Here is a 24,051-nt window from a genome sequence, read left to right as displayed (position 1 = left end):
TAGGACAGTTCAATCCGGAACAGTATGTGAGGTCCTGGCTGGCAAAGGGAAGGAGAAGTGCTGATGAAAGAGCCTGTCCAGCTCCAGCCCCTGATACTGATGTCCCCAAGGCCTTCTGGAGCCTTTTCTAACAATGTGAAGTATATTGCAAAGCAGCTCACCCAGTGAGAAGACTTTTGGCATAATGTGCCGATTTGTACAGATCCTGGAGATAGAAGGACTTCAGACCAACCAGGGAGTTATCTGATCAGCTTGGTGTTCAATGTAACTCTTTACCATGGCTCAGACTTTGTTACTTGCAGTTACAGTTTCTCATTTTAGATTGTGCAAATGTTGCATTTGTTTTTACATGTTCTTTGTTCATGCTCTTTATCATTTTTCTGAGTTGGAAAGTTAGATTGCATCATAGTTTACTTTATACATATTTGTATTCTTCAGTGGTGAAGTATATTGCAAAGCAGCTCAGCCATGTGAGAAGACTTTTGGCACTTTTTCGTTTTCTGAGTTGGAAAGTTAGATTGCATTCAAAATGTACAGAAATACTTAATTTTGTTAAAGCTTTTTATAAAAAATGCTTCTGACCAGAGCTTTGTTTCCTTGTCATTAATGTTGAACACCACCAGAGGGGCTCTCACCTGAAAGGTCTCTGCTTCATGTGTCTTCAGCAGAAGATCTAGACTTTGATTGCTATATTTTCAGTTAATATTGACCTTACTGAGCTTTAGCCATATCCGCTGCCTATCATAAAAAATGTTAAGTACAGTGAACCTTTCTAAAATATACAGTAGTAAAGAGACAAACCCACCAGCATTATAGTAGCCAAATTCTTGTTTGTGGGCTGTATATATAAAATTGACTTGAAAAAGTTGCTGATTTTAGAGTACTGGCACCTTTTTCATTCCAATTCAAGCACTGGTGGCGATCTGTCCGGTTTTAGGTCGGACAGTCCGGTTTTCAATGTCTGTGCCCGTCTGCCGGCGCAGCCTTGAGCCGGACACTCATTTATCCTCCTTTTGAGGTCATCCCTATTTTATACTTTTAGGGTATACAAATTAGACAATTATACAAAAAATAAGTTATGTGTAAGTATACAGTATACCCCCGTAAGACTTGTGGTCTTACAAATTATTGGCTGAATGCGATGTCAAATAAATATCTTGTATTTCATTGGTTAATACATGTAAACAATTAGCCATGTGCTTCTTGACGTCACATTCACGCCAGGGCACTGTGGCACAGAGTGATGTTAGCGCTAGCCAACTAGCTCATGAGCCAACTCCACCTAGTTAGCGGTAGGGTTAAACCGCAGAAATGCCGAAACGAAAGACTTAATTTAATCCTGAATGGTCGAAAGCATGGCCGTATCCACCATTGAGGTCACCGAGATTTTTTTTCGAGCTGTGTATATAACTAAACTTGTGAAATAATTGCACTAAAGTTAAACGGTGTTATTTGTAGTACTTCCATTTACTGACGATGGGGGCGCTGCATAACTACGTAGCCTCGATTAAAGCAAACAGAAGAAGACGACATGTATCAACAAACCACCGCAGCTCGGACTTGTACTGGATCAGCGGAGGAGTGATGAGGTATCTAGAGATCTGAGTCCAGTGGGCTGCTTGTGTTCCTGTTCATCAGGACATCATATGACCAGCAGATCCTGTGTGAACGCTGTACATTAGTCAGTGGACGTCCGACAACATGCACACTAACTTATTTTGCAGCTTTAGGCTATACTTTGGTTTAAATTGCGTGAATAAACTAGCTAGAGAGCTACAGTTAATTACATTCATCCAATGTCAGAAGGATTACCTTTTAACAAACGTAATGCTTTTCTTTCATTTCAATTTGAGTAAAACATTGGAGATATAACATTGTGTTTTCTTTTTACACTGACTCAAATAATGAAAAGACTACGTCAGTTGAAGCACAGCTTTGGTAAGGAAGAGACAGGACAGGCAGAGAGAGAGAAAGTGATGGAAGTCAGGGAGGAACTGGAGTCACACAAAATAATGTAGGCTTAATAACTCCATCTATCCATCTATCTAGAACAATAGTCTTCATTTACAATATAGACAATAGGCATAATTGTAAAACAACATACATCTATTGCAGTTGTGATGTCATAATAACATACAATTGTATAAAACACAATTTGCTTACATCTTTGTTCTCTTTTGAGAATCAAACACAACTGATTTAAAGTAAAAAAATAATGCAAACAAACAAGTGAAATGAACTAAACTGCTGAATTGCTTTTAATTCACTGGCAGGAGCGACAAGTGAGGAGGAGCAAAAGGTGAACAACGAGGGAGAGATTGAACAAAGAGAAAGGGTAGAGGACAGAGAGAGTAATGAACAGGAAGAAGACAGAGAGACTCAAGAAGATGGAAGAGAGGCTGCAGGTTATGGAAAGGAGAGAGACATGTAAAATGAATGTTGACATTTTAGCCTCTTCTGCATGTCCAGATCATTAATAGTAACAATCAACTGATTCTTATGCATTACACTTTCAAAAATAATTTATGCTGACATTGTCAGCCCACTGACATGGTTTGAAATCAATATATTATCCAATGTGCGACCCCCCACAGGACTTAAAAAGCACCTAACTAGATCATGAAAATCCCAAAAATCTCGGGGGGTATCCCCTGAACCCCCCTAACATATTTGGACCTCGGTATTTAGGAAATCCTGGATACGGCCCTGACAGTGAGGAGCGGTATCTCAAACTGTTTTCCAAAGCAGAAGTCCCACTTGTGAATCTGAGGATTCAGTGCCTACATCTTCTCCAGCCCATACATAACGTGTGTTCTCAATGATGACCTCAGCATGGAGAAATGAGAGAAATCGTCTGGATGTGGACAGTGTCAAGGCAAAGCTGCACATTTGTGTCAACTTCACATTTGAGTGCACAGACATGTACCAGAGACTCCTTACAAACAAAAAACTCTTGGAAGCAGCCAGGAAAGGGCAAAAGTATCGAAAATAGACATTCAACTTGTGGTTAGTACACAGTCTCATTGTGTTTTGAGTGTGAAGGATTCAGTGAAGCCAGGATAAAAACTAAAAGATAATCCCAAAGTGTCCTCCTTTTTGGTGTTATGGAAATGGCCACCCTAGCTGTAAGCGTGTTTGTGTTGTTTACTAACAAGACTATCATGGCGGTGGCGGAGCTCAAGTCTAGTTTCTCCACCTGGAGATATTCTCACTATTTCACTTTTGTCGAGCACAAAGAAAATAACGTTTTAGTTAAATGTAAGTTGTGTCTTGGCGGGTCAAAGATCCTATCTACTGCCCAAACCAGTAATTCAAATATCTTAAAACATCTGCAAAAACAACATGCTGGGACGAAGCTAGTAGCTAAGACCACAGAGACTCAGCCGACGCCACTCCACCTCCACCTAAGCAACAGCGGCTGGATTTTAACCAAGGGACTGCTAGCCAGGGAAAAGTCGATAAAGACATTGCACGGTATGTTGTAGAACACATGCAGGCTATTGCTACAGTGGAGTCACCCGCTTTCAGGGAGCTAGTTAGCATGATAGCATGTCCGGGCGGCACAGGGAATATGGGACGGAACACTTTTTCCAACTACCTGGAGAAAGAATATACAAAAATGGAAAGCCAGCTAATATCGATGCAATCCAGATTGCATATAAGGCATGTCAAGTTGATCAACAGATTGTATTATTCTCCAATGCAATAACAGTACTGAAATGAAGGCTATAAGGGCATTAATGGGAGACCTTTTTGTAAGTAACTAAAATGTTACTTTTCACAGTAACGCATTACTTTTTGGTGTAAGTAACCAGTAAAGTATCTGCGTTACTTTTGAAATGAAGTAACTAGTAATGGTAACTAGTTACTGGTTTTCAGTAACTAGCACAACACTGCCTACAACGCTGGCTATCAACTCGTTCGCTCAAGCCAGCCGTGTCCTATCTAGTTAGGTGTGCGTTCACATAAAAGGTGTGGTATCTGGAGCATTCGACTAATCACAAACATGGAGAAGCGCACTGACAGCGCAGCGTCATACTTCCTGAATGAAAAGTCAACTATAATATTAGTCAAATATGAAGAAGTTAAACTTTAAACATCCATAACTCAAACACTTTATCCAGGATAAAAGCCACAGAGCTGCACCTGCAAGGTGAATACAGCTGGTAAAAGAACAAGTGTTTGAATGCGTACATTAACAGGTTTATGATATCACTGCCCCGTCTAAAACACGATCTGACTTTAATTACATTTGACTCGAGTGTTTCGTCAACTTAATGTGTTGCTTAAAATAATACTTCTGCATACAGTATGTGACACTGTGAGTGTTGCACAGCCAGATACGGCTCGGCTGACTCGGATAAGAAAATATATGATACATTATGATGTGATATGAATGATAATGGGAGACATCGACGTCTGCACCTTATATACAGTCTATGGTCTGCACTCACTGTGCCGCGGACTGTAGGCTACGTAATGTTACTTTGATCTGGTTACTTATGTTGTGGCAGATATTTAATTAAGCTTTCTTAACATAATAGTATAATGATAGTTATAATAGTCAGATTGCTCTGAAGATGGGAGGTGATATTCTATTCATTTTCACGTTCACACAGTCGGTGATTTTGGCCGGCCGTCTTTCCTGCAACCGCAGTTTAAACTGTATTTCCTCCGCACACTGAGCTCTGATTGGTCAGCAGGCGTGGTGCTTTCGCTGAGTTGATCTCTTATCCTGGAACATATCCTGCTTCGGAGCACAGACTAGGTTCCAGGATAAGTCACCATGGAGATCTAGCCCGCTAAAAAGTGAACCAGCTTCGTAGTACCGGAAATCCCAGAAGTTATCTTGCTAAACGAAAATCCTGCTTCGTAGTATACCCCCCAGGTTAGGTTGCAGGCTAAGAGCTCAACTCAGTGAAAGCACTGCCTGCTGACCAATCAGAGCTCAGTGTGCAGAGTTTAAAGCGATCAAGTCATATTACAGGAGAAAGGAAATACAGAAAAACTGCCGTTGCAGGAAAGACGGCCGGCAAAAATCACTGACTGTGTGAACGTGAACATTAATAGAATATCACCTCCCATCTTCAGAGCAATCTGACTATTATAACATTAGCGTTAAGAAAGCTTAATTAAATATCTGCCACCACAACATAAGTAACCGGATCAGAGTAACATTAAGTAGGCTACAGTTCGCGGCATATCACATCATAATGTATCATATATTTCCTTATCTGAGTCAGCTGAGCCGTATCTGGCCGTGCAACACTCACAGTGTCACATACTGTATGCAGAAGTATTATTTTAAGCAACACATTAAGTTGACGAAACACTCGAGAGTCGAGACAAATGTAATTAAAGTCAGATCCACTCGTGTTTTAGACGGGGCAGTGATATCATAAACCTTCTTCTTCTTATCGTGTCCACAAGGCAGTCAGTTACAGGGCTTGGTTAGATGTGGTTCAGCCACAGCTGAACACATTGCTGTCCCTTCTCATTAAACTCTGCCAAGTCCGATGTTGTGCAGGGTTGCTCCAGCAGGGGACATATCAGGAGATGTTGCATAGTTTGTGGTTCAATGCTGCAGTCACAAACAACGTCCCCGTCATTTAGGTATCCCCATTTGGCGAGAGTGGCTTTTGCACGTCCAACACCAGATCTTATTCTGTTTAGGCATTTCCACACTGCGTAGTTGGTGTCTGCTCCAGGGGGCAGTGCCTCGCTCGCCTTTAGCTCCATTGTTGTTGCTGATGGGAGGTTGTCAAGTCTTTCTTCCCACCGAGTGACTCTTTCACTGCTTATGCTCGGTGTTCCGAGGGGTGGGACGCTCTTCAGGAAACTTTTCCTGGATTTAAGGCGGCTTTTGGCTGGCACATGGCCAAAGAGAGGATGTCTTTGGTCAGTAGACTGTTGTTGGCGCTCTTTCTTGCTTGCTGCATTTCGTCGTATCTCTGGTGGGGCTATGCCTGCCAGGATGTACAGACGGTCTGTAGGTGTTGATTTCAGGCAGCCTGTGATAATGCGGCAGCTAGCATTGAGGGTGGGATCCAGCTTCTTGGCATGGGCAGCTCGTTCCCATACTGGGCAGGCATACTCGGCAGCTGAGTAGCAGAGGGCTAGTGCGGTTGACTTCAGAGTCGGTGGGTTTGCACCCCAGGTCGTGCCGGTGAGCTTGCGGATAATGTTATTCCTCGCACTCACTTTGCACTTGGTCTTCTCAGTGTGGGTCTTAAAAGAGAGGCATCTGTCCAGGGTTACCCCTAGGTAGACTGGGTGCTCACAGTGTTCAAGGGAGGTTCCTGACCAGCTGACCTTCAGTTGGCGCTTGGCTTCACGGTTTCTCAGGTGGAAGGCACACACCTGTGTCTTAGATGGGTTTGCACGTAGGTGGTTCTCTTCATAGTAAGGTGTTAGCTCTGCCAGAGCGTTAGAGAGTCTGTCTTCCACAGTTTTGAAATCAGTGGCTTGTGCACCTATGCCAAGATCGTCTGCATAGATGAAGCGGCGGGTGTCTACACTTTTTGGTTGGTCGTTGGTGTAGATGTTAAAGAGAAGTGGTGCGAGCACACTTCCCTGTGGGAGGCCATTCCTGAGTCTTCGCCACCTGCTTTTCTTTCCTCCTAGCTCAACGAAGAAGTGCCTATTTTCAAGCATGCTTTCAATCAGCTCTGTCAGGCGGGTGTATCTTGTGGTCTCCAGGATCTTACTGAGGAGACGTCTATGGTTGACTGTGTCATAGGCAGCTGAGAGGTCGACAAACACCGCACCAGTTACCATCCCTTCCTCATATCCGTCTTCGATGTACTGGGTGAGGTTGAGTACTTGGCTAGTTGTCGACTTGCCAGGGCGAAAACCTACTTGTTCAGGGATGAGGTGTTCGTCAACAAAGGCACCAATTCTGTTGAGGATCAGACGTTCAAAGAGTTTGTAGGTGTGGCTCAAAAGTGAGATTGTTCTGAAGTTCTTGGGAGCGGATGGTTCTTTCCCAGGTTTCAGCAGTGCTATAATGTGGGCTTTCTTCCAGATGTTAGGAAGCTTCTGTGTTGTTAAGCACTCATTGTAGAGCTGTAGGAGCCACGTCTTTGCCTTGTGAAGTGCTTGATCTGTTCCGTTGCGATATTATCCAGTCCAATTGCCTTTCCTGGTTTGAGGATAGAGATTCCCCCTTCCAGCTCTTCCATAGTGAGCTGTCTTGTAAAAGCAGGGTCCTCTGTGTATTTCTTGCGGTTCAGCTTGGTCTTTTTCCCTCTCTTTCTACTCTTTCCATTTTCGAGCAGATGGTTGGCAACTTGGTTGGCTGTGACTTTTGGGTGCTGAGGAGCTGCTTTAGGGTCACCTCGTAGCTTGTGAATAAGTGTCCATGCTTTCTTGCTGTTTTTTGACATGTCTGTGGACTCTATAAGAGCATTCCAGGTCTTGCTTCGCTCTTGGGCAATGCTTTCCATCACCTTCTCGCCTTGGGTAGTTGTTTCATCTGAGAAGGGATCTGCTTCAAACATGCTGACGTAGTTGTCATAGAGTCCTGCACAGTCCTTTGAAAGTCCCGGTATATATTCAACTCTACATCCTCGTGGGATATGTTTCCGAGCAGTTTTCAGCACCAGGTTAGCAAATTGGTCGTAGTTCTTGCTAACTGGTATTATGTTTGTGATCTTTTCTTCCAGCTTGTTGGTGAAACCTTTCCAGTCTGCTTTCTTGTAATTGAAGCGCCTTTTTAAAGGGCACGATGGTTGGGACTACAGCCGCATTGATTAGGATCCCAATGGGGCGGTGTTGGCTTGATGGAATAGGGTCCAGCACCGTCTTTTTACACAGTCCAGCGATGTTACTTGTGACCATGGTGAGATCTGGGTTGTAGCCACGTTTCCAGCGAGCACTGAAAAACGAGTGTGGTAGCTTGGGGTCATGGATCAGACTTAGTTGGTTAGTATCCATCCAGTCCTCTACTGCTTCTCTATCCTTGTTCATTTCAGGGTAGCCCCACTGGGTACTGTGGCTGTTGAAGTCACCGATAACGATCTGTGGTTTGCCGTGTATTTTGGGGATTGGCTGGGGAAATACAAAATACAGATGTTACTACAACACTGCTTAGCTCAACAGATAGGACTTCGATATTATGGCCATCTGACATATCTGTATCTTCTATAGCTGAGCCTGTTTTTACAAAAATAGCACTGCCGTACTGCCGGTGAGGTCGCTCAATGGCCAGGACCATTCCTGGTATGGTGGGGCGATTGTTTTCACTCCCTCTGTGCGTCTCTTGCAAGCAGAGGACGTCACAGTGTTGCTTGCTGCATAGGTCGGCTAAGATGGTTTGTTTTGCAGAGGAGAACCCTTCAATGTTCACAGATATGACTGTCAATGCCGGTCTTGAGGGGGTCCCTCGTTCACGGCATCGTCCTTTGTGTCTATCTCCAGGCATGATGTTTTCTCTTGGTGTTCTGTGGCTTACTTACAGCTTTCAGCGTAGCTTGTAGCGTAGCTTGTGCAGACTAGCTTGCGGCTAGCGTAGCTTGTGGCTTGTAGCGTAGCTTGTGGCTGTTTTGTAGCTTGTAACTGTTGCTTGTAGTGGTGATAGGATTAGCAGTATCTAGTCGATCTATTTGATCTTGTCGATCTCGTCAATACTCCCAGGGCCGCGACGTGGACGCTCCTTTCATGACCCCATCATAAACCTGTTAATGTACCATTCAAACACTTTTTCTTTTGCCAGCTGTATTCACCTTGCAGGTGCAGCTATGTGGCTTTTATCCTGGATAAAGTGTTTGAGTCATGGATGTTTAAAGTTTAACTTCTTCATATGTCTAATCGTTGACTTTTCATTCAGGAAGTATGACGCTGCGCTGTCAGTACGCTTCTCCATGTTTCTGATTGGTCGAATGCTCCAAATACCACCCCTTTCATGTGAACGCGCAACTAACTAGATAGGGCACGGCTGGCTTGAGCGATCCATTTGATAACCAGCGTCGTAGTACAGTTTAGCGAGAGCGCTTTTGTTTTGGATTAGGCCAACCGGCTAACTCAAATGTATCCAGGTTAGGTTGAACCAGCTTCGTAGTACAGGCCTCTGAAGACTTCTCCACACTGCTTTCAAACTCTGAGTAAACAACGTGTGCTTCACTTGGAGGCTGTCTGAAGGTGTACACAAGTCTCAGATGGACTTAGTAGCACATTAAGAACGATATTCAGTAATAAGTCTGGCAACAATAGCTGGTTTAAATGATTTATTGGAGCTCGCAATGTTTTGAACAGACATCCCCAGTCAACTCGTTTTTCTTTTTGTAGTCCCCGCTGTTCGCGTCCGGATATCTCCATCGTAACCACAACCTCACACACTGGTACTGAATGTGCATCAAAGTCTTCCTACCGAGCCAAATATACCAAAAGATGTATGTAAACGACAGAAGAAGCGATCGAAAATCACCCCAGTTGATCGGGAAACCAGTTGATCGGGAAACCAGTTAACGAGGGAACCAGTTAATCCGTAACACCGGTCTGAACGCAGCCTTGAGCTCTTATCTAGAGTATGATTTTGTAGTGTTAACCCAAAAAAATGTAATTAATAAATAATTCTGGGCCCCAGTAGTGAAAGTGCTCACACACACACACACACACACACACACACACACACACACACACACACACACACACACACACACACACACACACACACACACACACACACACACACACAGCACCCATTGCTATTTTGAACTACAGCCCGTTTTTCTAAAAGTGGCTCCATCCTGTAATACCTTACTGCGAAAATGTGTTTTTCTCACTTTTCCTACATGGAGTTCACACTGCATTTGCATTTATTCATGTTCTGTTCACATCGTCCTGAGAGACCTGGGGGGTATACTACGAAGCAGGATTTTCGCTTAGCCGGCTAAATTCAGGAAAAACTCCGGCTTTCCGGTCCTACGAAGCTGGTTCTCTTTTTAGCAGGCTAGATCTCCATGGTAACTTATGCTTAGCGGCTAACCTGGTCGGGACCAGGTTAGGTTGCAGGCTAAGAGATCAACTCCGTGAAAGCACTGCCTGCTGACCAATCAGAGCTCAGTGTGCGGAGTTTAAAGCGATCAAGTCATATTACAGGAGAAAGGAAATACAGAAAAGCTGCCGTCGCAGGAAAGACGGCCAGCAAAAATCACCGACTGTGTGAACGTGAAAATGAATAGAATATCACCTCCATCTTCAGAGCAATCTGACTATTATAACATTAGCATTAAGAAAGCTTACTTAAATATCTGCCACAACATAAGTAACCGGATCAGAGTAACATTAAGTACAGTCCGCGGCATATCACTTCATAATGTATCATATATTTCCTTATCTGAGTCAGCTTATTGAGCCGTATCTGGCCGTGCAACACTCACAGTGTCACATACTGTATGCAGAAGTATTATTTTAAGCAACACATTAAGTTGAGGAAACACTCGAGTCAAATGTAATTTAAAGTCAGATCGTGTCTTAGACGGGGCAGTGATATCATAAACCTGTTAATGTACGCATTCAAACACATTGTTTGAGTCATGGATGTTTAAAGTTTAACTTCTTCATATGTCTAATCGTTGACTTTTCATTCAGGAAGTATGACGCTGCGCTGTCAGTACGCTTCTCCATGTTTGTGATTGGTCGAATGCTCCAGATACCACCCCTTTCATGTGAACGTGCACCTAACTAGATAGGACACGGCTGGCTTGAGCGATCTACTTGATAACCAGCGTCGTAGTACAGTTTAGCGAGAGCGCGTATGTTTTGGATTAGGCCAACCGGCTAACTCAAACATATCCAGGTTAGGTTGAACCAGCTTCGTATTATACCCCCCTGGTCTGAATATCAGACGAGTTCACAAATTAATTCAGGAATTTAAAACATCTTTTGACCCCTCGGCTCACGCTGATGTCTGTTTGTCCACAAATTCTTAGCGGACCTCGTGCTGTTGCCTCTTTTTACCCTCAAAGTGATGAACAGTGCTTAAATTGCAGCGAGTTGAATATGATAGTAAAACGGCTTTATTTTCCTAAGATGTAGGACAACTCCACTCTTGTGGGTTCAATATTTTATGAGGTACAAGCCCTTTTTTGTCAGTGTTTTATTTTAGAGAATGTGCACGCTTGCATCCCATTGCCATGCAGTGTGCAGAAGAGAAGAGGACAGCTTGTTCTCTTGCAGAGCTGAGAACAGGTTAGGCTTGTTTATTTTTGACAAACTTCTGAATGCAGAATGTATAAAAACAAATATATGACATGTATAAATTATACACCTATTTTTATGCACTTGGACATATGTTCAAACACAATGAAACACAAAAGCTTATATTTATTTTGGTCCCCTGGGTGTTTGTATATGAGCAACATTTATATACAGGAAATCTAGGTGTATGCTTATGTGCATTTAGATGGGAGGGGGAGCAGCAGTAAAATACATATTCAGTACACCAGTTCAATAACAATGCATATATACATATTTGAAAACTGGAAAGCACTTTGGTAAACTGGGGTTGTTTTAAATGTGCTATATAAATAAACTTGACTTAATACTAGGCCCAGACACACTAACAGACATGTTAGGCACATACTGTTATGAATGTCACAAGGCTCAGGACCCAAACGCACGACACCAGAAACAAGTCAGGATTAACAAGGTATTTAATAAAAGGCAAAAACACAAAACGCTCACTAGGAGGATCAAAACTGAGAAACTATAAGATCCAAACACAATACACAAAACATCTACATGGACTATCAAGAATGAAACAACAGGACTCTATCAAAAATATACTTAGCAAGGTCAAGGAATGACTGGCAGACTTGGTGAGACAAGACGAACTGCCACAGGACAAAGGGAGACGCAGACTATATATACACACTAGGTAAGGGGACACAGGTGGAAACAATTAAGGAAGGGGCTGACAATCACACTGGAGGGAAAACACACAAGGGCAGGAAGGGCTCTGAAACGAGAGGGAAAGGTTACTACACTGAACAAAAATATAAACGCAACACTTTTGTTTTTGCTCCCATTTCTCATGAGATGAACTCAAAGATCTAAAACATTTTCTATATACACAAAATAACCATTTCTCTCAAATATTGTTCACAAATCTGAAAAAATCTGTGATAGTGAGCACTTCTCCTTTGCCGAGATAATCCATCCCACCTCACAGGTGTGGCATATCAAGATGCTGATTAGACAGCATGATTATTGCACAGGTGTGCCTTAGAATGGCCACAATAAAAGGCCACTCTGAAACGTGCATTTTTGCTTTATTGGGGGGGTCCGAAAACCAGGCAGTATCTGGTGTGAGGGGTAGGATTAGGGGTAGCGTTAGGGTTATGTTGTGAATCGAGTGGCCTGTGTTCGTCGTCCATTACATACGCCTGTCCATACCATAACCCCACCACCACCATGGGCCACTCGATTCACAACATTACCCTAACCCTATCCCTAACCCTAACCCTACCCCTCACACCAGATACTGCCTGGTTTTCGGACCCCCCCAGACCCCCCCAATAAACCCCCCCAGCTTCCTCCTTACTCAGAATGCATACAGTTGGGTGACTCTTCTTGATCAGAACTTCCCTCTTTTATTAGCAATGTCACGGCTGTCTTTGTGTAAAGTGCAGAGTCGTCCGGTCATCCAGTGGAAAGAACCTCTCCTTCGTGCCAGGGGCTCCGCTCACTGGGGAATTTTTTCAGCTGATCATCTCGCTGTTTGGACGGCTTTCGTTATGTGAGTAAGAGATGCTGCATTACAGTATATAGAATTTTAGGTTTTACACTATTTTGTAATACAACTGAACTGCAGAGCTTTATTTATTGTAGGAGCATTGAAACAACCCATTGCTAATTTGAAAGTTAAAGGCTTATTATTCAGCCTACACATATTATCTATGTGCAAAGCTTTTCTCAATACACTGTATACATAAAAAAGCACCAAATGCTTCATTATTATTATTATTAATATTCCTATCTTTCAAATCACTTTTGACATGAACTATGGGTAATGCTCCAAGCAAAGTGTGTAGTGCTCTCCCCAGTCAGACTGTGAAAGTCTGCAGAAAGTCCGCCTGAGGCCCCTTGCAAACTTGATGATGTGTGGATTAGGACGGCCCATGGCCACTCATTGACTCTCCGGGCACGCGTCCATGTAGTCCACAAGTCTGCAGGCCGGATATTTGGGTTCTGCCTTTGTGGCACCATTTATGTCCTGTTTTTATCCGGCTGTCTGTTGAGAAGAGATCACTGTTAGGTTTGTCATGGAGGTTGACAAAGGCCTGCAGGACAGCATTCATCTCAAGGCACACATCAAACACGTCAACAGAGGACGTTATGGAAGGTCGCGCTCCAGAGAAACCTCCCCTTCACCAGCTGTACAAACACTGTATATGTTCTACAGCCCTGCTCTGTGAATGGAAAGTCCGTGCTGGCAGGTTGCTTTTGAATCAGCAGCCACTTTGGTTTTCTTATTGGCAGATGGCACCTAATAAAAGGTATAGTAGGTCACGGGTGTGGATATTTCTGAGAATGTATTGGATTTAAACTGTTGGTTGTGTGCTGGGCTATTTCTTGGCCCGAAGCGGTGACTTCCTGGAGTCCTGTCATCACTGTTGGGTTGCATGGCAACCAGAGCAGACTCATATTTTTGCACAACCCCCCCCCCCCCCCCCGTTAAACATGGTGGTTACACACTATGGCTTTTGTACATGTATGAGATTTATGTCTTGATAAATGAAACTATTTGATTTGCTGGAAGGCAGATTTATATATTTTTAACCTTTTTACAGAGCTAGCTGTCTCTCCTTGTTCCCAGTCTTTATGCTAAGCTCAACTAAGCTAAGCTAACCAGCTCCAGGATCTAACCTCTTAACATTGTATGCAAAAATGGTGTTATTTTTCTTTGTGATAGAAAACTGAATATTATTTTCTCGTACGAATGAAACTAGTCATTTTTAATGTGTTGTTTTGAGCTTTAGAAAAAGGTGATGTTCCTTTTTTCCTTTTTATGACATTATTTTCATGCAAGAAATCAATCAATAAGAACAAGTCTAAACCGTTGAACACTTATTGTCATATATTCCAGATAAAATGGAATACTTTTTTAACTGGTATTATCGTGAACGATTACTTCTTGCAGTTATTTTTCGAAGCAATTACGCCAAATTGAATTCTCATTATCTTGTAACAGCTTTTAAAGTGTTAGGAATTAGCTCCTATTATTGGTCACATTGTTGCAAACTTGATTATCGTCACAGTTTTTTAGACAAAGTAGTAGGCTATATTTGAAATGGTAACCTTCGACTCTGACAGTTGTGATAGAAATGTAGCCTAATGCTTTTTATTTAATAGACGAATCACCGCTTTATTGGAAAAAAACCTGCATATTCAGCTCTGACCCTTCATGTTTCCTCGGTTCACTGCTCATTCGCTCACTTTTCCTACTTTTTCCTCCAGGTCGTAAACCACATAATTATCCTCTTTAGGGCAAATGGCCTGCAATCTCCTCTTCCCTCTTACAAAAGCTTCCTCTTTCTCCCCCTACATCGTGTATCCGCAGTGGATCTCAATTTTGCTCTCTGCATGATCTATACTTTTTATTTGTTCGGGCTCCTTTGTTCTTCCCCGTCTCCTGCTAACTCCCACTAAGTCGTTTAGTCGTCCTTTGCTGTCTGGCAGTGGCTCGTTTCCATGTTTCCCGTTTTGTACTGTTTCTTTGTGAAGTCCTCACAAAACTAGCTCTGTCCTCCACCCCCGCCTCTCCATCTGTGCCACGCATTTATGTTGTTTCACTGCATTTACTGAAGCACACACCCTGATTGCTGCCAGGTGAGGCTGCGCGCACACATGCATTCACGAAAAGCTGACACACACACACACACACACACACACACACACACACACACACACACACACACACACACACACACACACACACACATACACACACACACACACACTTCCTCAGTCTGCCTCTGTTGGGCAGTGGTGCATGTAGATGCCATTTGTTTGTTGACAGCATTGTCATTGGGCAGCTGTGTGTTCTCCAGCTTGTTTTTCTTTATGTTTTTGTAGGTCAGGCCTGCTGTTGTTATTTCCAGGTGTTAAATGCCATATTTTTCTCTGAGTAGACATGTTGAAACTGCTACACAGGGGATTACTGCCCGACACCTACCCCACCTGCCAATGGCTTCAAAGCCTCAGGCAGAACACGTTATCATATTGCTGTGTGTGTTTGTGCAGATGTGTGTTTGTCTGAGAGATTGCATCAGCTCTTATTTTCTTTCTCCCATACTTTCTCCTCTCCCTCTGGCCCAGTTTCTCCCTGCTGTTTCCCCTCTTCTTCACCGGGGTCACTGGATGAGCTTTGGCCTCCTGTGTGGCTGCGGGGCATAAAGTCCTGTATTTCTGTGTATATGGGGGGGGGGCTTCAGGCTCTGCAGGACGTGGCAGCTTCAGAGACAGGAAGCTGTAATTAGGACGAGTGCAGGCTTAACACTCAGGAGCCTTCTTTTTTTTACTTCCACACTGCCACTCTCAGGAGAAATGCTCCCACATTAAGAGACCAAAACTCATAATTACGCGTGGCTGAGAGGATTGTAGTTCCTCTGATGTGAGGAGATTTAACGCTTCATTTATTCACCTTCACTGCTGTGTATTTCACACTGTAAGCAATCAGCGAAGCTCACGCGTTACACCAGAGTATTAGAGTAGGTCGGGCTGAATATGATTGCGGTCTTTTAATGATTGTGTTTCTGTGTACAGCAATAAAATAAGCAAAGGTAATGTGGTGATACGCATGTGAAATGTCAATGAGTGGGTTTGTGAAGTAATGTCGTCATCATAGTGCCTGTCAGTGGAGAGGAACAGAGGTTGTTATTATCCCCAAAGTATACAAGTACAATATTTCTGTTTTATGTGACTATAATTTGTGGGTTTTGGACTATTTATTGGACAATTTAAGTGTTTTAATGGCGTCACCTTGGCCACTTGGAAATTGTGAAATTCACTGTTTTATTTTAAAACTAAAATGAATAAATCAATGATTCAAATTCACAGGATGCAGATCTTAATAAACAATGTTCCTGGAATTGAATGTAAACCAACCAAAAATCTATGTAGCTGTAAACATTGTATTGCAGTGGAGGAGAGCAGTGTGTGTGTGTCCAGCTCTGTTAGCTGAGCCGCACACACACACCGCCCAAAAAGGACCAAACTGAAGCCACTGTTGTTGCTCACTTGGGGACGGTCGACAGTCAGAGGGTATACAACGGGAACTAAAACGTGTTTAGAGAAAGTGTGAGTCACTGTGAGCCTGACAGCTCGTAGAGCAAACAGCCCTCAATGATCACACACCATATTAGGCAGATGGGTGAAGCATTATCGGAGATTAGCCGTGGACAAGAGATGAGATACGGTGGAGATAATTGTTGGTTGCATCCCTCTTCTCCGCTCATGTTGACTTAGTAATGAAATATAATAAAAGGCTTGTTTAAAGTTCTAGGAAAATGAGCAAAGAATCATAATTGTACAGTAAAGTCCATCACATGATTACATTGATGAGGATAAAGCTATATCTAGAAACAAAAAACGGTGACGATGAGAGATTAGAATAGTTTATACGAAACTGTTCAGAAGTAAACACAAACGTCAATGCACCTATAGCTGAATTCTAGTGTAATATAACGGTTTAAAAGGTTTAAAGTGCCTGTAAATACTAAATTGGAGGGGTGTTAAAGATAAATGTTACAGATGAATCCACTAATTGTTTCAGCACTGAGTTTTTGCCCCCTGGGAAAAGTAGAGTCGAACCGTCCAATTAGTCCTAATCAAGAGCTGAGGACCTTTCAGACTGAAGTTAGTTTGATAATCACCATTTATGGAAAACGATTCACTTCCCGAGTCTGCGTCACGTTAGAGATAAAGTTTGTATTGACCTTTACACCTAACGATTTCCTTTGAGGAAACTAGAAATTGTTCATTTCTTTAAACCTTTAATATTCTTTGGAATCTCTGATGTCTGAGTAGACTGATGTCAGCCATGTTTAGTTCTTGTTGTAATTGCTTTGGATTCAATGAGAATTGGATTCCAGCTAATAAATGGATCTTAATGAAATGACTCCTAACAAGTGCTGCTCTGCAGGAGCTGTTTCCTGTGGCGTCACTGTGAGCACTGATTGAGTTTTTCATGCACACAGCCTCATGTTTTCATGTGCTCTCTTGACTGTCGAGTTGCAAAATCCGGAAGTACTTTATTCATTACTGCAAAAATGATATTACTGGGGATAATAAACAGAAATGGATGTGTACTTAGTCCTGCCTTTCTGCTATTATTATCAGTACTGCTTTAATACTTGAAATAGCTTGTTACTGCATCGAGAGAAGCCTGCGAAATGTTGTAGTACCTTTTTAGTACAGACAAGTTATACTAATTCTGTATCATGATCACGATAGTCGTTAATAATTTAAAAAGCAGCCCTATACAGCTTCTGAATTCAGGCTGTGTGCATATCCTCCGTGGATTAAGCGTTTTTATATTTTCACAATGTTTATAACTAGAATTGCTTTCCAATCATTTTAAAAAGGGACATTTAAAGCTCAGTCTTACAATCTGAAAGTGCAATCTTTAACAGTTACTCCTTCAACTTACTAAAGAACATCCCTGAGTGCAATATCGCATCCTTTCACAATGTGTATTTCACTCACATTACATCACCATTAAAGATGATGTACTTGACTCCACTAACGTGTACCTCTCCTCTCCTCAGATTATTGTTGAATCCTGGATGCCACATGGTCATGAAGTAATAGAAGCAACCGTTGAGGTGAGTGTCTTAACTTCTGCTTTACTCGTGTTGGTTCTCCCTCTCTCCTCTCAGCAGTTTCACCCTGATCTCTCTCCTTCCTCAGGCCCTCCAGCTGACCTGTAGTAGAGTCCTGGCTGTGGGGCTGTGTTGTTGGTGGGCCAGATCTATGTGAGTGAGAGGTGATGAAGTCCAGTATGAGGCAGTGGCGGAGGCTGGTGCTGGTGGGGATGCTGGCCTGGGTGCTCCTCTTCCTCGGCCTCCTCTCCTACTTCCTGGATGCTCGTGTGAATGAGCCGCTGACCTCTGCTGGCTCTTTACTCTCACAGCACCCTGACACGCGTCGCCTGGCCTCCATACAGGCCTCCAATCAACAGCGACCAAACAGACACGAACTGGCTTCCACCTTAACGACGACCTCCCCCCGAGGTGAGCCGGACCCCGACCCCTCTGCCAGCTTCCCGACCCCCGAACCCAGCCTGGAAGTGAGCCGCAGCCCCGACAGCGCCCCCTACCAGGACTACCTGGACCCTCGGAGCCTGGCTGCCTGGTCCTCCTTCGGCACAGAAAACGTGGGTTCTCACTCGGACCCTTCAATCCAGAGTCGGGAGAGAATCGCCCACACAGAGTACCAGAACAGGCGCTACCAAGGTGGTGGTGAGGAGGAGGAGGAAGAAGAAGAAGAGATGGATAATGAAGTTGAAGGAAACAGAAGGAGGCCGGGCGGTGACTCCTCAGATCTGGAGGAGTTTTACTTCTCAAAGTCGGTCTCTTTGGTGCAGCGGCTGTGGAGGGGTCGAGCGTCCGCCGGCATGCTGAGCCCGCGGCTGCAGCGCGCCATGAAGGACTACGTCAGCGCCAACAAGCACCACGTCTCCTACACGGGGCACCGCAGGGCCGCCCAGAGCGCCAAAGAGCTGCTGTGCCAGATGAAGGCGCAGGCCCGGCTCCGGACGGTGGACGGGTCGGAGCAGCCCTTCTCCTCCCTCGGCTGGGCGCGCCTCGTGCCCTCACTCCCTCTGGAGAAACTGCACCAGAGCGCCTTCAAGACCTGCGCCGTGGTCACCTCTGCCGGGGCCATCCTGCGCTCAGGACTGGGCAGAGAGATCGGTGAGTAGAGAGACAACATTTTTGGATTAAAGGTGACTGAGCTCTACAGGAGTTGATCTGTTTTTGTAAGGCAGGTTTACATTTCTAGATTCAAATCATTCAAAACGGCATATATATATAGCACATATTGCACATAGTTGATTAGTATTCAAATCATCCTTACTTTCAAAGGGTCAGGAGGTGTCATTTCTAACTTAACTATGAAATGTTTTAATCTATTTTAGTAAGTGTTTTTTTAATACTTAGGCTTATTTCATTAACAGATGAACTTACCACAGAATACAAACTCGTATAGTTACATAGAGTATAGGTAAATCACAACCAACAAACAAGAAAAAGAACTAAAAGAAAACGGAAAGTACAAATAAATAAATACATAAAGATTTTGAGTTTTTAAAAGCATCAGCTTTACATTAAAGATGCATTGTAATGCATGTATACAATGTATTATAGCTCTTTCTTCAAAGTCACAGGTGTAACAAGATTACTTTTGTTCCATGTTAAAATGTTCGCTGTGACTTGTCAATAAATCCAGCTTAAACGAACCAGGTAGTCGTTTATAACACTAGTGATTAAGACACTCTTGTATAGAGCACAGACACAAGCACTGACTCTCACCTGCGAAAGGGTGTGTGTGTGTGTGTGTGTGTGTGTCAATGACTAAGTGTTGAGTGGAAACATATCACTTTTTATTTCAAAATTGTTTCCCGTTATTGCTCAACATTATCTCAAACAGGAAACATTTACAACATAATATTTGAACAATTCAACTGCAGTTTCATGTTGAAACAGTATCTCTTATCTCTGTTATGTACCTTTGACGCATGTGTGCACATGGCTAAATGTCATCTGATCCTACCTAAGTATCACTTCCCAGTTCCCAATTTGAATTCAAACAAATATCCATCATTTGCATTTGCTCACATTTTCCATGTGGCCTTTGCTGATTAACTCGTCAAGCTGATCAGGCTTGAGCATGTGCCTAGTAGGGTATATGTCGTTGTTTGAATGTGTGTGGTCTTGGTATGGAGACTTTGGCAGCTTTTCGGTAAGTGGGGAGAGTGAGAACTCAATGACAGATGGCTCAGTAGAAAAAAACAGAACCCCCTCTGGTAACCAATCAGGCTGCTTCACATCACATATAGCTTCCGTGCATTTCCTTGAGGATTCAGCTGCTTAAAGCAAGAACAATCTTTAATATTAATAGCTTTATGCATTTTATTTATATATTTACAAGAAATATCTTCATACTGACACTGTTCTGAAGACGCTAGCTGCCCCAGATAAGGTTGTCCCAGAAAGGGAAGCAGAGGAAACAACTATCAGTGAAAATGAGATGCAGAGCTACATCGGCCTCTGACCCCGTGGTCACAGTGGGATTAACTCGTGGTGCTGTGTCAGAGGAAACATCAGCACTGCAGTCTTTCAAAAGTGACGCCTCAACTCGCTGCAAGAAAATAAAAAGTCTTCCTAAAGTCAGATTATTTATTGGTGCAAACAGGTTTCCTGCGCAGTTACAGAAATACAGTTTTGCGTTTAAGTAAAACTCCCAGACCGCGTTGTTGTTGTTTTGGATTATTGATGGATATGTTTTCTGTTTTAGTGCTGGAGGATGAAACACATTTCACTGAGTGCTATTTCTTATTTTTAGAAGCAAAGAAAAGAAAGGCAGGCTTCAGTTTTGGGCTACCAGGCCTCGGACTTAAACTCGGCAGGTGTTTGTAGATCTCTGTCGATGCATCATCATCCCCCATGTTTGTTTTTGGCTTCTGTCCAATAATGTGACCCGTTTGCACATGCTCATAACCAACGCGAGTGAATGTGTCTCTTCAGCACCACACATGCCTCGTTTTGAGCGTTCACACCTTGTGAAAAAGCAATTCTAAACATCACATTTGCCATCAAAAAGTCATTATGAGAATATAGGAAAGTCGTCAAACAACAAATTGTAATTTATGAGTGTTCAGTCTCTGAGGGGGGAAACTCATACATCTTGGTGTCAGGGTATTGGATCAGTGTGTCATCATCATGCTACTTAGTTCTTAAGAAAAGAGATTTTTCTTGACAAGGGGACTTAATGACTTGAGGAATGAGATAAATGTTGGAGCTGATTTATTATTGAACAGTGTTGGAAAAAGCTTGACTTTGTTACATTTATTCTCAGGCTCAGCTATCACAGAAAATCAAACCGCATCGGTTCCCACTCTAGCTTCTTACTTTGCTGTCTTTCTCCAAAAAGCCTGCATTGCATCAAGACTTACAAGATGCAGCTTTTGATTGTGACACATAGCGAAAGAGGACTGTGACCACATAGCTGTTTCCTGTCCCACATGCAGGTTGGCTGACATTTAGATGCTCAGGTTTCTCAGTGGCTGCAGCACAGGGTTCATCCTGTGAGAGCTTTCATTCTCAGGTTTACTGTCATGTGTGTGATGTGTGACTGCCATCATGTGGCGGCCTGAACAGACTGCATCCCCTGTATAATGTGGGAGGGAAATTACAAACCATTTACAGCGGGGGTTTCCAAACTGTTTTCACAGAGGGCCACATACAGAAGAATATACGAAGGGGTATATTGCTTCATAAGTTCAGTTATAAGTTAGCAAAATCAATCAAATGTAGTTAAATTGTGCTTGTGAGTGTTGGCAGCTCATCCCTTAAAACAGAAGCCTCAGATTGATTATAATAAGGAGAAATAGGAAGGGTGTATTTCAAGCTTGTTATGTAAATAAGTCATTGGGCTTTTTTCTTATCAACTAGGATATGTTGGAAAATGTTTCCAACTTGAATTAACTGAATTTAACACGTGAATACTACTGTGTAATATATGTTTGCATTTATAGTTAAGAAGTACAATATAAGATAAGCACAAGTTTCATTTGTCGGCCATATTCCATTATTCCATTATATTAAATGTCACTTGTTAGACGCTTTTATCCAAAGCGACTTACATACTCAATACTGTGGACAATCCCCACAGGAGCAATTTGGGGTGAAGTGTCTTGCCCAGGGACACAACGACATGCTGACTGCAGTGGGCTTTGAACCTGTGGCCCCCTGACCCCAACACCAACGTACAACCCACTGCACCACCCATTATACTTTTTTAAATAGCTGAGGGCCGATTCAAAATGGTCTGCGGGCCGCATTTGGCCCCTGGGCCGTAGTTTACAGCATTATTCAATGAAATGCACTTTCAAAAATACTTGGCAGGTGATTGGATCAATCTGTCTATCACCTTCTATCATGGGCCACTTCTGATTGATTAACAATGGCTGGTTCATGTGGAGCACAGCACTTCTGATTGGTGTGGATGACTTGCTTAAAAATTGTTAAAAAAAAAAAAGTAAAAAAAAATCGCAGACTTTGCAATTTCATAATCGCACCATTTAAAATCGCGATTTCGATTTAAAATCGATTAATCGTTCAGCCCTAATCTACACTACTACTTATTACTAAGTTCGCAATCCTGTTACCTCATAACCATAACCACGTCTAGACTTTGTCACATAAGTAATGTTACCACATCATGTAACATACTTTTTATTGAATCTAATCCTGAACCAGGATATTTTCCCTAACCCAACAAAGTAGTTGTGTTGCCTCAATATTACCATCTATTCCTATTTTCACAACATGCTTAAAACTCCTACCATTTCACAGCATTGGGTCATGCAGTATATATTGCTTTGGAATGTATTGACCTCTTCTGTGGTTTTGTTAGGACGTGTTACCGCCTCTCCTGGGTTTTATTTGTCAGGCTTAGAAGTTGGTATCCAAACTTTAAAACATAAAAAGACACCTAGCTTTGAAGCAGCCACATGTACACGGTCAGTTGCAGTGTCAGCTGTACAGAATATTTTACAATCAACATAACTATTTTTGAGTTTACGAAGCCACACGTCACATTTAACAAGTCTGAAGGAGCCAGAATAAAGTTGATCTTAAACTGTAAAACTCATTCATCATGAGAACAGAGGAATATAACATATCAAGCGACAAGCGTCACCTGAGGAGCCGTGGGCGTTACTCTCGTAGACACTGACGAATGAACTCTTTAGCTTTAAATTAATCAATCTTGTCATGACAGAGTATGAGGAATGGTGTTGTAATACTACTTCACTTTATGTGTCACAATATGTATACTTTATGGCAGTTGCTGATGAAACAAAGCACCAAACGTACTTTAAAGGCGTACTATTATGCTTTTTTGGGGGGGGTTTCACTTCCTTCTAGTGTGTTATATAGATTTGTGTGCATTTACATGGTCTGCAAAGGCTACAATTCAATGAATGCCTCCATTGGACTCCTTTGTTTACTTCTGTAACATAATGACATCACTATGCAACATTCGTGCTTCTATGGGTTAGCGCTACAACACATTGTACGTGATAGGCGAAGGGACCTGACATCTCTAAGATGTTGACCAATCACAACAGAGCCGGCCAGCTAACCAATCAGAGCAGACTGGGCTCTGGTTTCAGACAGAGGGTGAAAAGAGGTGCTGCAGCACAGGCAGTGTGAGAAAAATAAAGAGCCTTTTGAACATTAAAACATGGAGACATGTCACAGGAGAGACACTACATACAAATATGAACCTGAAAGTTTGCAGAATATGTCTTCTTTAAACCTGACCAGTAGACTAACCAATCCCCTGCCTTGTGTTTCTCGCACTCAGTTGAAGAAAGCAAAAGTTTGCTTGTCATTGATTTGAGACTCCTCAACAGGTCAAAGGTCAGCCAAAAATGGGGCCCACACTGTTCTATTCTACAGATATCACAATATTTCTAATGAAAATCATGAGAAATCAAGAATGAATTCAAAGCTTTGAAACAATAAATGGTAGAAGCTCATTTTGAACTCAATAATTCTTTAGATATTTAAATAATTGGTATTTTTTACTTTCTTACCTCTTGATTTTTGGGTATACTTTTTGTATTTTTTTGGAAGTACTAAGAAACAAATTATCGTTTGATTGAACCGCACTCTGTCACCTGCAACAGTGGTCATTCAAAAAGCATTACTTCCTACTCCCTTTAAGCGGTCAGAGAGAACATTTAGTCTCCAGAGTCACACACTCTATAGTGATCCTTCAAAGTACTGCATCAAAACGTTTTTAAAAAAGAAGAAAAGC

The 24,051-nt window shown here is 42.6% G+C and overlaps 1 protein-coding gene across 2 annotated transcripts in view; it reads left to right on the top strand.

Annotated features, from left to right (window-relative positions):
- st6gal2a (ST6 beta-galactosamide alpha-2,6-sialyltranferase 2a) overlaps window positions 1-24,051 on the top strand; it is a 60,561-nt gene that overhangs the window by 15,279 nt on the left and 21,231 nt on the right. For both annotated transcript variants that reach the window (XM_034213824.1, XM_034213825.1), the window contains exons 2-3: window positions 17,772-17,828; window positions 17,914-18,917. In XM_034213824.1, the coding sequence (XP_034069715.1) occupies window positions 17,993-18,917 (925 nt within the window). In that variant the 5' untranslated portion in view covers window positions 17,772-17,828; window positions 17,914-17,992. The remainder of the gene's footprint in view (window positions 1-17,771; window positions 17,829-17,913; window positions 18,918-24,051) is intronic.

The sequence above is a fragment of the Gymnodraco acuticeps genome, unplaced genomic scaffold, assembly GCF_902827175.1.
Source record: "Gymnodraco acuticeps unplaced genomic scaffold, fGymAcu1.1, whole genome shotgun sequence".
NCBI lineage: Eukaryota > Metazoa > Chordata > Actinopteri > Perciformes > Bathydraconidae > Gymnodraco > Gymnodraco acuticeps.
This window is presented reverse-complemented; position numbering and strand designations above follow the sequence as displayed.